The 15125-nt window shown below is 38.6% G+C and overlaps 1 protein-coding gene across 1 annotated transcript; it reads left to right on the plus strand.

Moving 5' to 3' along the window:
- Positions 1-734: 734 nt before the first annotated feature.
- On the plus strand, positions 735-12446 carry LOC110836797 (multicopper oxidase 3). Its single transcript, XM_022078380.2, has 12 exons — positions 735-829; positions 1176-1255; positions 2182-2341; positions 3515-3635; positions 4900-5110; positions 5725-5945; positions 6552-6750; positions 8190-8374; positions 8937-9129; positions 10579-10800; positions 11007-11222; positions 11601-12446. The coding sequence occupies exons 2-12, from the start codon at positions 1180-1182 to the stop codon at positions 11858-11860; spliced, it is 2064 nt and encodes a 687-aa protein (XP_021934072.1). The 5' UTR covers positions 735-829; positions 1176-1179; the 3' UTR covers positions 11861-12446.
- The last annotated feature ends 2679 nt before the right edge of the window (positions 12447-15125 follow it).

A 15125-nucleotide genomic window follows, 5' to 3' on the forward strand; every position in this document is an offset into this window, starting at 1 on the left:
ATGCACATTTCAAAGGCTGATATTTCACTAATTCAATTCTAAAGGGTTTTGACGACGGTAGTTTAAACTTAAAATTATTTGTTGTCAGGATTTATTCCACCGTCTTCAGGTGAGAGGTACCTACTCTGTTGGGTCCCTTAGAAAGAGCTAGTCTCTGTCAGGAACCTTTTTTTAGGCACTGAGTGTATACTGAGACCTTCGCATAACCTTGACATATCTGTGACCACTAAATGATGTCTGAAATATCAGTCAGATTCAATTAACCTTTGCTTTAAGGAATATGAAGAGATTTTTTTAACAAGCCTCTCAAAAACTGTGCTCCATGGAGTTACAAGTAGACTTGTGGTTATTAACCGGTGGGTCGCTACCCCCAGTGGATCACGAAGGATGTCGTGTTAGGTCACACAAATGTTTTTTATGTAAAACATATTTTTAGTCCAAGGAAATTTGTTGCGATGGCATGTACATAATTTCTTTTGCCCGAAGGGGGCTGTGAACAGTAGCAACAACAACAACAACAACGGTTTTCTCAAAGGAAGGGGTCGTCTGAGAAGAATAGTTGAGAAACACTGTAATAGACTATCTGCCTTCTCAAAACATTTATAAATTCTGTTGCTAAATGGAATTTTTAGCTACCAACGATGTTTCTAACTTTTCGTGCCATGACTGAATAACGTAGAACCTTGGTAAATAGGTTGTTTTAACAAACGCCATCCTGTTACTTATCAGGTGGGAAAAAACTTGCATAAATTAACTTTCACGTAGAATAGAAGTTCAATTTTCCTGTAGTTGCCAAGGTGCTGTGAATCCAATTGGACTGAACTGACAGGTAGAAAGTGAAAAGTATTTTACAAATGTACATATTTAGTGATCATATATTTATTTATTCATTTATTTCTGGTTTATTTAAGGATGCCATCAGTGACTTAGAATATAGAGCGTTAAAAGAAAGATAATTAATAAATTTGTAAGTTTGAGTGAAGTGATCGTGACCTAATTTAAGGTACTACCACGTCACATGTCTAGAAGGACTGAGAAAAACTATAATCTCAGTCAGAGAATCGTTTCTCATAGCCGAAACTTAAACTCGCGAGCTCTCGAGTACGTAGAATTGCTAACCACTCTGTTTCGGTTAGAACGTTCTACAATCTGCGTTTTAATCTGATTATTCACAGGGCAATGCTTGCGAGAGGGAACTGTATCCGGGTCGGAATGATTCTCGGTATCTTCTTCTTCTTAACGATACTTGGCCTAGGTAAGAGCATTTTCATTGGCAAATATAAAAAATATCGCTTTTATTTACTATTAGCGAACATACTGACGGCTAAGGGACACTTTACGCTTTGACAGTGTTAGGTGTAAATATCAACAGAGTAAAGCCTAAATAGTGTATTCACTGAACACCATTCAGAAGATATTAAGAAGATAAAATCAAGAAGTTGAAACAGTTAGGCCTTATAATATTGATGGATCAAATAAGAGATGCTTATAAAATTTTGATTAAGACTTTAAGGAAAGGGACAACTTGAAGGACACAACTGTGGAACTTGGTCTTCTCTTGTGAAAGAAAATTCATGGCAAGTTATCAGGTGACTAAAATCAAGGTCGTAAGAATGAACTGAATGTGCAGGTCGTAAAATGGAAACAAGAAAGCAGTACTGAATTTCGGAAGACCTTTGAAAAGCATTCTATCAGATTCGTGTTCTGTTATCTGGAAACCAATGTAGTTGGTGAATTGGCCTCATCGATAGATAAGTGGGATGAAAGAAAACAACTCGATGCCCTTTAAAGGTAAATGGTAACTACATGTACCACCTGCTTTACAGATAATTACCTCTGTACTTGTGGGTTTCGTGTAAATGTCATAGCAAACAGCGATTATGTCTTTAAGCAACATTAACTGACCTATCTTCGCAATGGAGAAATGTTGTGTTTTCTTTTAGGTACGGACTTATCATTTATGTTATTTGGACACTTAAGAATGCTGCCCACAGAAGGTTAACATTAACCATCGGAGGAAAATAAATATTTTATACCTGAGATTTACAGTGTGAAAATCAAAATTATGGAACGATTCTTAAAAGAGGACACGAAAATTTATTAACACATAAAAATATTAGTCTCTCAAAGACACATTTACAAGATACAGATTATGTACGAGGTATGATGAAATATTTTCAGGTGATAATAAGTTGAATCAGTATCTGCAGCCTGACGACGTGGACGACCACGATTTCCCTCCGCCTAATGACGTTTCCTGCGTCAGGGAGTGTGTGGAAGACGAACCACCTCGCACATGCTACTACCGGTTCCTGCTGGAACAATACAACGTCCTGAACGCGTGAGGAACTTCATTACGAAGTAACACATAGAATGAAAACCCCAAAGTTTGATAAAGCTAAAAACCAAAGGTTCCGTTGAGTATGATCTCGTCACTAGATGACAGAGAATTATTTTCGTCTATCATTATCCATTTTTCTCAAAATATAATGGCGACAAATATTATCCTTCTGTGGTTATACATGGTCGAAATGATGATCCTATTCAAAATAAATAGAACGCGACAGTAACGTGTGGTGTCTACATTCAAGGGAATAGTGGTACTTGAAACCATACTAAACAACTACACCGGACGCTACCAAAACTTGGTTTCAGCAAACCACGATGGATTATAGGGAAATAGAGTTTGAGGTTGTAGATTGGATTTATCTGGCTCGGAGCAAAGATTGGTGACGGGGTCTTGCGAACACAATAATAATGCGGAAAATCTTACTCTTAGATTCACAAGAAATTAGTCCATTAGTTAATTTGATATGATAAATAACACCTCCACGGTGGTCTGGCGATCGGAACGCTGGGCTTGTAATCCTGGGGTCCCGGGTTTAATTCCCGGTGGTGCTCAGATTTATAACTTGTGTTGGACAAGGCCGCGGTCTAGGCAACACGGAGTTTTCCTCCGTGGCATCCCAACAATTACTCCATTCACACACAGAAGAAGGCAATGGCAAACCACTTCTGGATCATCTGCCAAGAACGTATATGAACAGGTCCCAGTCCGAGAAAAGGATGGAAGGATCCTGTTCATATGGACCTGTCGTCAGACAGAACACTAAATAATAATAAGATGAGGTGGTCTAGCGGTTAGAACGCTGGCCTTGTAATCCTGGGGTCTCGGGTTCGATTCCCGGCGGTGCTCAGATTTATAACTTGTGTTGGGCAAGGCCGTGGTCTAGGCAACACGGAGTTTTCCTCCGGGGGCTTCCCCGGTTTCTCCGTGGCATCCCAACAATTACTCCATTCACACACAGAAGAAGGCAATGGCAAACCACTTCTGGATCATCTGGCGAGGAAACGAACCTGTCGTCAAGACAGAGAGAGAAAAGAAAGAGAGAGAGAGAGCGCTACCTCAGTTCACTTTTAACAACCAGAGTAAAGAAAGGACATTTTAGCTAGTCGCTGCATTGCTACCGCTGTCTCACTGAAATTGACCTGTATTTCGTCTCATTTCATCCAGAGCTTGTGGAAACTGCCCAGACAACATCACAGCGTGTTTCCAGCCACAGTGCGTGACTGCAAATGGCTATGAGCGTGGGATTCTGACTGCGAACAGACGATTGCCGGGACCAGGTATACAGGTATGAGTGGGTGGATGTACAGCTCCATCTGTTTTTAATCTTGACACTGGATGAGGTAAGTGGTTCGCTTTACGCCTATCCTGGTTTCCTCGGGGGCCGACAGCTGGCATGAGAGCGGAGAAACAGTAATTCTATAACCGGGTGCATTGACTTAGCGAGACAAAGATATTAATGCATAACTTCGGCTTTCCGTGATATTCGCTCCGAATACTGAAGGTTCTCCAGTAATCACATAACAAAGGAGTTTTTGTCTTCAGGGCGAATTTCTTTGGCGGGTTTAGTAATATAAATCTGGCAGTGGACGACGAGTGACAGGCGAAGCATATATTTGGGAGTACAGGGGTGCTATCGAAAATAAAGTGATTACGTGGTTGAGGAAAAGAGGTGAAGAAAATTTCAACGACTATTTGGATACAGAAACTTGAAAAAGTTTTGACATTCGACGCGGTTTATCTCGAAAGCCAAATTTATATGTAAATTAAAATTCTGCCGTGAAATTCTATGGATAACAACTGGAAAGAAGTTGTAATGTCATTGACATACGAGGTGCGTCCCAAAAGTAAGTTTCCCTGGGGCCGTTTACAGAAACAAAACACAATTTCATGGAAATATTTATTGCAACAGATACAGCAAGTGTCCAGCTATTTTTCAACATATTCGCCACCGGAATTGAGACATTTTTCATACCGTGGGACCAACTTTTGAATACCTGTGTCGTAGAAGTCTGCCGCCTGGGATTGGAACCACTGTGTGACAACCATCTCCGTCTCTCTGTCATTCTCAAAACGCTGACGCTGACCGGACAGGAATTTCTTGAGGTGTAGGAAAAGATGGAAATCACTGGGAGCGAGGTCCGGGCTGTAGGGTGGATGATTAAACACCTCCCAGCTGAACTCCTGCAGGAGACTTGCTGTCCGTCGAGCCGTGTGCGGCCTAGCGTTATCACTGACCGCACTTCACAGTCCGCGGGAGCTGGAATAAGAACTTCCATCTTCAACAGCTGCAACGATGCTACTGTGAGAACGCGGGAAGTACCGTTAGTACATGCGCCATGCTACGTCATTGCTCTATCACGTATGCACAGTCGCTTCGCTCAATATAAGGTTTGCTAGCTGTGGGACGAGTGGGAAACTTACTTTTGGGACGCGCCTCGTACATTCTAGGAGAAACCTGACATATTAATCCTGTTCACATGCTGTGACAGCTCCGTCGAACAATAAATCAGTCTTATCAAGCAGAAACTGTAACAAATGCCGGTTTGCAGGTATGTCTGGGAGACAGGGTCATTGTAGACGTCACAAACACGATGCCTGGAAGGGAAACGACTCTGCATTGGCACGGGATCTTCCTAAAGGGCCAGCCCTACATGGACGGTGTTCCTATGATCACGCAGTGTCCCATCCACGAGCAGGAAACTTTTCGCTACGACTTCTATGTCAACAACGCAGGGACATTCTTTTGGCATTCACACGACGGTGCGTGACGTATGTTTAAGGCTAATGCGTAGTGTGCGAGGTATTTTGTAAACTATTTTATTGTCATCTTGAACACGAAGTAGCTTAAAGTCCTGAGGTCATGAATGAGAGCGGGTCGTACACATCCAAACAATGAAACACTTGAATAATATAAATAAGAATCGATTAAAGGTGCATATTATGAGAAAATACTTAAGTGTCATGTTACGGAATGTAGATATATAATTATTGACTGTGTTTACACAACAAACTATCTCTTCCTGTCTCAGTATTTAGTTAAATAAGATGTTTAGGGCTCACAGACCCATCTGAGGCCTTCATTTAACTACTCTGCTGGTGTACACTGGACAATGTTTATCTATAATTAATCTGATTAAATGTTAAAAATTTTTGTTTCAAAGATTGTTTAAAATCTTATAATTAAATGTAAAGAATACTCCTTACAATATTTCACGTGTACTTCATACATAAAGTCTATATACATTTTCATTCAACCCTGAAAAATTCTTCGTCCTTTTAAAGGGCTAACGCGCTTGGTATATTTTGTACATTAAAAAAATTAAAACGTAAGTTCTGAGCGTTAGCTATAAGTAATCTTGATTATTTTTTTCAAGGATTTCAGAAGATGGGCGGATTGGCAGGGACCCTCGTTGTTAGACAACCTAAGGTCCACGACCCCAACAGCCAATTGTACGACTATGATCTACCGAGTCACGTGATGCTGATATTAGACTGGTACTACCTAGATGCCGATCAACACTTCCCAGGACTCTTGACCCATGACAAGTCGCAGGATGCGAACTCGTATCTTATAGGTGGCCGAGGGCGTGACAAGGTATGTTTCCAAATTCTGTCACACAATTTGTACTCTGTAACTAACACTAAATCAATATAATTGGCATTTCAATTATAATTCAGTGTTATTTTTTTTAATGAGAACATATTGAATAGGACCTCCATTTTCTTGGATTACGTTTGAATCCGTCTTAACAGTGGTCGATGATGACCGATCAGAGATTATCTTGTGACACATTTTCGGTTATTTGTTTCAGTAATATAAAGGATTGGAATGATCCTGTCTGGTTTTTATAAGCTAACAGTTTAAGCTCGTTCCAAGCATTGTAATATGAGGGGCTTAAAACAGGAGAATCTGATGGTTATTGTGTGGATATGACAAATTCTGAACAGCTAGAAGCTGCTGTGCCTTCAAATGAAGCGTAATTCTGCACTTGCAATGGGCGAGTAATATAAATGTAACGACGCCTGCTTTATAATGCATCAGTTGAACCCACATCACACCCAATTTCCTTGAGATATATTTTCATTGTGCCACCATGTATGTCCAGATCTTCCAAATGAACTTCTCCATTCAGGGTTTCCGGATAAAATTTTATATCCAATCCAGATGGTCCCATACGTGTGTCTTGTTTTATTGTTACAGAAGTCAGAGAAAGGGTTGAAAACCCCCCTCGCCGTATACCGGGTGTCCCGAAGAAAGAGATATCGTTTTAGGATAATCGGAGCCCTCTGCTCTCAATGCCCCGTCAGAGTGAAATTTGAGGGTCACCAAATGCTCGTCATAGCAACAGATGGAAACGCTGTGCAGCCCATACTGGTCGATTCTGTTGTGTTAGAAGCAGGTAGGATTCATTTCTGCTTCTATGGGAGTGCGCCTGTGCCAAATCTTCAGCAGAGAATTAAAAGACTCTTCTTTCCACGTGCTGTTGAGCTTATATATAAATATTTCACTTGGCTTCGTACTAGTAACTTTTGCGTATTGGCTGCAAGATGAACACAAACGATGCAGACGATTTCAAATATCTAAAGAAAACTAAACTGCTCACAAAAACAAGATTCTTTGTTCCTTGCATCTCCCCCATTCACGATTTAGAAAATGTTATTAAGCAACCCAGTGGCCGATCTTGTAAAATTAAGCGTTGGGTCCTGCTGTATAGAACGGATGACTGAAAATTAAATTCTGTAAAATATTTTACTTCGATTTACGTTTCACGAAAAAATCTATTATTTAAACAGCCTTTTGGTTTATATTATATATTTAATTATTCATTTGCAGTGTGCTATTTGGAAAACGCTTCTGATGAAATGATATTTTGACATTTTGACATTTTATGTGACTTTCCTGAAGTAGTCAAAAATAGAAAAGCTATGGTTCCGAGTTTAAATCCCGCCACAACTTTTTCTTAGTACTAAATACCGATCCTTTATAAATGTAGACGTACTGAGTCTCTCAGAATGGACTCTGAAAACGAGATAGTTTTTTACTGTATCCCAACCATTTTACGTATTCTATACGTGCTCTAATCAGATTCTTGTTTTGTATGATTTGAGGTTCTCACGGCGATGAGTATGAAGATTTCTGTCTTCTGAGTTGTTGCGCTGTGTAGTCTGGTCGATGTTTACCAACGTTTCTGAGGTCATACTGCCTCCGTCATCAGAGTATGAAGATTTCTGTCTTCTGGGTTGTTGCGCCGTGTAGTATGATCGATCTTAACCAACGTTTCGGAGGTCATACTGCCTCCGTCATCAGGGCGATGAAGATTTCTGTCTTCTGGGTTGTTGCGCTGTGTAGTCTGGTCGATGTTTACCAACGTTTCAGAGGTCATACTGCCTCCGTCATCAGGGCGATTCTTTCTAAGTTATCTACGCTATGAAGATTTCTGTCTTCTGGGTTGTTGCGCTGTGTAGTCTGGTTGATGTTAACCAACGTTTCAGCGGTCATACTGCCTCCGTCATCAGGGCGATAAAGATTTCTGTCTTCTGGGTTGTTGCACTGTGTAGTCTGGTTGATGTTAACCAACGTTTCAGAGGTCATACTGCCTCCGTCATCAGGGCGATGAAGATTTCTGTCTTCTGGGTTGTTGCACTGTGTAGTTTGGTCGATGTTTACCAAACGCTTCGGAGGTCATACTGCCTCCGTCATCAGGGCGATGGATGTGCTAATCTTGAGATTCTTCTTTGTCGCTATCGATGTAACATTGGACTGCATTAAAGCCTCAAGTTCTGCAAGAACCGGCTTGTTAAAATATAAATTTGGAGAGCGCATGACCTCTGATTCCAGGAATGAGGGTGGACGTGGTGATGGATGCTTCTCAGCCAGTCGGCTCCTACTGGATCCGCGTGCAGGGCTTGGCACAGTGCTCTTGGGTGGGCGTGGAGCAAGTGGCAGTGCTGATATATGAGGGCTCCAACACAACGGAACCAGACAGGCAGCCGGTGAAACTGCCTTATCTTCCACAGAGCAAGGTAACTTCCCGCCGAAGTGAAAAGATGTGTACTATTGAACAGGCTTTCGCATGAGTGGGGGTCTGTAGCACGCTTGCAGAAAACGGAAATACATTTTGGTTAGAAACCTGGAGCAAGTAGACCGCTTCAGAGACGTACGCATAGATGGGTCAATAATATTACAAACGTATGTTGAGGAAACAGGTTGTTGGCTGGACTCAAATGTTTAGGGTACGGTCGAGTTACGGACTTTTGTAAACACGGTAACGAACCTTGGGGTCTTGTAAAAGGCGTTACATTTCATGTCGAGTTTGACCGTCACCTTCTCGAGAACTTTGCTCCACGGACTAAGATTACAAATCCCAGAAGTAGTTCGAATATTGTAAATAATTACATTTTGTAATGCATGCCTTTTTATCTGTGGAATAAATTATTTTGATAAATATAACAAATTTTAATTTCAAATTCTTATACAGTACGAACCAGAATTAAACTTTGAAACAATTTTTGTGCATTATCGTCGTTATGAACAGCAATGACTTATTTCGTATGCTTGGGAAATATGAGCACGTTGTTTGATTAGGAGCTGAACGCTGAGAATGGGACCTGCGGCCCTGGGCAACAAGGGATCTGCATTCACCAGCTAACAGGCGTCGTCTCTGTCCCTGAAGACATCCTCAAGCCCCAGCCAGACCTGAATTTGGTCTTGAAGTTCGACATGCATTACTACTCCTCTGACGAACTATTTCGCTCAGGAACATACAACAGATATCAGCGTAAGAAGTTCTAACCTCTTTTCTCTGAAGTTTCCTTTACTTCTCTGTTTATTTTCATATTCATTACATTCTTTAAAGAAAGTACATGTTATTAATTTTTAATATTGAGGTTATTCTGTCTGTCCGCATGTTTAATCTCCCAAACTTTTAATGGACCTTAATTAAATTTAATATTGTGGAGTATGCATCAAATCTGACACGGAATATAATTTATTTCTTTAGATGCATTTTCATTTAATCTCCTGTTGTAAAGTATGCATCAAAACTGTCTGATTTATATCAGATGGATCTTAAACAGATTTTATATTGTGGATTGCGTCAGCGTAGGAAAAATTCAGATTTCAGGTGTGGACTAAATTTATCTCATATATAATAAATTTTAGGTCAATACACAAAACTTTATTTGGATGTTACAATTTTAAATTTTAAATTTGCGCCATTCACCACTATAAGGATGTTACATTAGAGCGCTTTCATTCATTTCACAACATGTTTCGATGTAATACATCATCTTCAGGTGTTGTTTTTTAAAACTATTCTATATTATAATGCATGCTTTTCAATAATTCATTATTGTAACATGCATTATAATATAGAATAGTTTTAAAAAACAACACCTGAAGATGATGTATTACATCGAAACATGTTGTGAAATGAATGAAAGCCCTCTAATGTAACATCCTTATAGTGGTGAATGGCGCAAATTTAAAATTTAAAATTTTAACATTTAAATTTTAAATTTTAACATCCAAATAAAGTTTTGTGTATTGACCTGTAATTTATTATATATTTTAATCAAAAACACAAACATGACGCATGTAAACCTTAGATTTATCTCATTTTACAGACCGGTGGCGTGCTCTTGTGAACCCTGTAGTAAACCCTAGGTTCAACAAAATGCGAGAAATCTCTTAAGTATCTGAGTGTACTATTCAATACTAAAGAAGGATTTTGCTGCACGGATTTAGTCAATAAATATAATTCGGTTCGTACAGAATGGTTCTTAATTAAATTTCCTATTATGGAGTGTATATATATCAATGCTGGCACAGAACATAATTTGGTTTCTATCAATTTAAAGTTACGCCTACTTTACATGAATTTAAATTGACCTTCATCAATTTCTGTTCCATTTAACAATGAAAAGGGACGAAATGTTCTCAACGGCTGCTAATTTCCCCAATTTTTCGTCTCTAAACCCCTGAAATGATGGGAATCAATGGGAGTAAAATTAAAGAAAACCATGTAAGGGAAAAGACCCCCCCCCCCCAGCGGGGCTGTCGACCAAGGCGAGAAGGGGCAGAACCCTTAGTATTTATATGTAAAAGAATGATGTCAAGTCACTGAGTGTTCTTTAATTTATAATTAATAGAATATAGTTTTAGGTTGCTACGTACGACCCGAAAGATCTGTGTTCTATAAAATAATGTCATTCGTAACTGTCATCAGAGCCAGCACGTGGAGATCGACGTCTGACAGGTGAAATCAACAACATATCAAGCGTTCTCCCTTCGTCGCCGGTGCTGAGCCAATGGGAAGACATTCCACCAGAAGAATTCTGTCCCCTGACACCTGATGGAGCTCCACACTGTAACAGGTCCAACTGCCACTGTCTGCACTTCAGACGCATTCAATCAGGGGCAATAGTTCAAATCGTACTGCTTGATCAGTGTGAGTTAATTGCATTGCCCAATTCTTAAGTTAAGCCAGAAGAACCGCGATCTTAAAACAGAAATTTGTTCTGGCCACATGCATGAAAATAAATTCTGTTATGGTCGAATTTAAAATTAAAATTTTACTTTTAATTTCCGAAATATACCCACGTCAAGGGACGTATGCATTGTTCTCCCGCCATTGTTTGAAGTTTTATGTTTCAGCGGTATATGGAGGCGTAAACCATGCGTTCCATTTGCATGGCCATAAGTTCGTCGTTCTTGCTATGGGAGTTTTTAAGAATGAGTCGAATTTGGACACCGTGCTGAAGGAGTTCATGGCGCGCAACCTGAGTGAGTCCACCGTCCCTCCATTTGTTGACACCCTCGGTGTCCCCAGTAAGGGATACGCCATTGTTCGCTTCAAGGCGGACAATCCAGGTAAGGAGACGTACAATCCTGGAGAAGTACATGGAAATATTTTTCAAGTTAGCTACTGGTTTAGAATTTGAGACTTTAGCGGCGAGTACAACCAATAAAATCTTCTCGGGAAATCACCCGCGTTAACTGGTTACCGTAGTAAACCGACGTTTCGGGAACCGACTCTGCCCCCATCATCAGAATCCTGTTACTGCGGTAACCAGTTAACGAGGCTGATTGCTCTAGAAGATTTTATTGGTTAACTACTGGTTATTCCATTACGACGTTACAAACAGTCTCATATTGTTGAATGCTTCAACGCCACGTGTTTTAAGCACTAATACGAAATATGTTGCAGGTCGCAAAGTCCTGATAGTACAATATCGAAACATGTTTCAGGTTACTGGATGTTTCACTGCCATGTCTTGATTCATCAGGAGACAGGCATGTTCATTCTGTTTCAAGTTGGCAACAGAACAGATCTTCCAACTGTACCTGAAGAATTCCCCAAATGTGGCAATTACATACCTTCTGTTAGTTATTCAAAGTCGTCTGGGACTTGTAATTCGAAAATATCTGTGACATACATAAGTGCACTTATGACATGCTTATTTTTACTATATAATAAACCACTTGTTAATCTTTATTCGCCCTTCTAAACACTGGTCTCCATCAATTCCTGTTAATGTGTTTGCATAATAACGTATAATCTCTATTCTTGAATAAAATCAAACAGTTTTTAAATAAAAATAAATGTGGAGACGATCTTTTTTTCATAGGACGAAAAACGCATTAAATTCCTTAAATTGAGAATCACGAAATGGAGAAAAATAATACATTTGATACGCAATGCTTCGGCTGGGACTACAGAAATGACACCCAAATTTGACAAAATCTTCGATGTTTAACCTAAAATCGGGGTTTCGTAACAAATAAGTAGTACTAATGTCTTTAACGGGTGCATCTCGTTCGTAGGACGAAAAATGTTAATGTAGAATAGAACAGAAGGAGGCAGAAACTGAACAGTTTTAACCGGACATGTAACTGTTTCGTTCAGATCTATTATTAAACACTAAATTATGAAGTGTAACGATTTATTTATATATAAGCAAATTTTACATCGTCCTCATATTACAGAGGCGATGTGAGATTGCGTCAGTGTGACGTTCATAATGGCATTTATTTGTACAAATTTTGTGTTAATGAAAGCAAATCGGAACAATAAAAGAAAGAGACAAACTTTAAGCACGTTTTTGTTATTTAATTCAATTTTCTTTCTTATAAAACGATTCCTTCCTTGAACACAACAGAATCAAATCTTTATGTGAATCAGCTATCTTGTGTATTTGTGGTCGGATGTTACGATACGTAGCTTGTACTAAAATGGGATGATGAACGAGGCTGGTGGTCAGACCATGGCATCTAGATGTTGTGTGACACGACAAAATAGCGTAAAATTAAAGTTTTAATTGTTGCCTAACACTATCTTACTCAGTCTATACTGCTATTACTATGTAAGAAGCAGTGGGCCTTCACTTCCGATCATTTAGTGAAATTCCTGTATTTGAATTATAAAAACGAAATTACCTTTTCTCTGAGACCAGCTAAGCGCCGGGTCAAAGGCGAAGCCCGTAAATTGGGGCCAATGTTACAATAATTAACTTTATGGTAAGAGCTGTCACGTAGTTGGGAGGTGATTAGAGTGTATACAAAAACCGACTTTTGAAAAAACCGGTTTTCGAATTCCAGTATTTCCCAAAAAAACCCGGTTAAACCGGTTTTTGAATTTTTACAAAAAAACGAAAATATAATTTAAACAGTAAAAAATATTTATACTTATTATAAAAAATTCAGCTTATTTAATATTTATGGAACTACAAAAATATAACAAAATAAAATATACTCCATACAAAACCAAATAAACGAAAACTAAAGTAACTAAAATCCGTACAAAATATAAATTATAAATTTTTATTTCATTTAGTATTTTTCTTCAGGAAATATGATTTCAAAAAACATAAAATGTCCACCGAACGATTCCTTAATCTTGTTCTTATTCTAGATATAGAATTGCCTGAAATAGAAAATACTCTCTCACTGGATTTGCGTGTCAAACATTCGCCTGACTCATGAAGATTAGTTTTACTACAATATTCTTGTACCCGAGGCGATTTCAAATCAGAATGTTAACGTTTTTAATCAATTAATTAATTTTTACATATAGTAGTATCTAAAACCGGGTTTTTTAAATTTTAAAAACCGGTTTTCGAATTTTACAAATTTATCCAAAAAAAACTGTTTTTAAACCCGGTTTTTAAAATCCGACAAACCCTAGAGGTGATGAAAGTACTGAAAAATAGTGTAATGATCATCAGCAAAGGAAAACCGAAGAATTAGGAGAAAACCCTGTTTCAGAGCCACTTCGTACACCAGAATTTCACTTCGGGATTGAACCCGATCAAGGTTACTACTTGTATCGAAAATATCCTCCTGTATGCTCACCACAATAAGGTAAGCAATTAGGGCACTATTTGGCTCTATAAGATATAATATGTAAATTTTATGAAAGATGAAAACAACTACATAATGATGAGCTTCATAATTTATGAGTCATACAATATTATTTGAATGATCAAATTATGGAGAATATGGTGAGGGACAGCGTAACACGCATAGGGGTGATGAAAAATGCATACAAAATTTTTATCGAAAATCCATGTGGGAAACCTATAAGCGAAAAAGCGACATTACTGTAATAAATAAATTTAAAAAAAATGGGAAGTAAAAAAAATGGATTCAACTAGTTACTAGCAGTGGACGGTCATAAACCTTCGGATTCCATAACAGACGATGAATTTCTTCGGCAGGTGAGAGGCTGTAAGCTTATCAAGAATCGAAGTTATGCCCCGTGGAGCAAGCTCCTTACTTGGTTTAACAACTATTTTAATATTATCCTTCAAGTTATGCCTGTTTTCCACGTGATATTTTCTCTTGAGGTTATCCAACCATCATATTATATGAATTTCTCGCTTTTCCACTGCAAGTTCCCATCATTAATTTGTATCAGTAATTCCTTGATAAAAAGAACCTAACGCCCAAAAAGACAAACAAAATGGCTTCATTGCTGCTATTTCTGTTGTTATGCGGATTTTCCTGCTTCAATATCTTAATTATGCAAAAGTGGCACATTTCCATAATTATGGAATATTTTATTCCTTTTACATCAATTTCCTTGTTAACTAGAAACCGGCAATAGATAGGGTATCATTCATTAGCCTTGACCATGAAAATACCGTTTTGGTCGATCGATTCGTGCTTATATTTTGGAAATTCCGTGTCTGACGATAAAGTTTAAGCCGGAAAATTCTGACAGTAACGAGTTCTTACTAACCTAACACTCCAGGTAAACACTGGAATGTTAATTTCAAATAAGGCTTGGCAGTTTCCTTCTACATCCCTTTCAGTTTACAACTCAAAAGTTTCTCATGGTATAAAAACAGCAAGCCTAAGCACTGCGTAACAATTCTGTTACGGTCGCCATAATTTAATCTTTTATCTCTGCCAATGGCGATGGTAACGTTAGAGTTACATGAGTGACTGAGAATCCCCCAGATAAAATAAGCAAACAAGAAACAATAGAACAATTTCAGAACTCCTAACGCAGAGCAGTGTCTCTATAATTTGCGTACAACCGTTAACAAAATCCAAGTTCAACGGCAGGAAGTAATTAGTGGCAACAAAGTTAGTATCTGCTTGTGAAGTTTCTAAAAAGAACTTCGTACGACGACATCAAAACGAATATTTCCAAAGACCACATAACCCTTATTCTGAAAAATGTTGACTGTTTTATATTATAAATTTATACAGCCCGAAAAAAATTACACTAAAATTAAATGGTATCTATTCTTACCACTCTCAGATAAA

This window comes from Zootermopsis nevadensis, unplaced genomic scaffold (genome assembly GCF_977971745.1).
Source record: "Zootermopsis nevadensis isolate Lab colony 2312 unplaced genomic scaffold, Znev_1.0 Znev_ptg000016l, whole genome shotgun sequence".
Classification (NCBI taxonomy): domain Eukaryota; kingdom Metazoa; phylum Arthropoda; class Insecta; order Blattodea; family Termopsidae; genus Zootermopsis; species Zootermopsis nevadensis.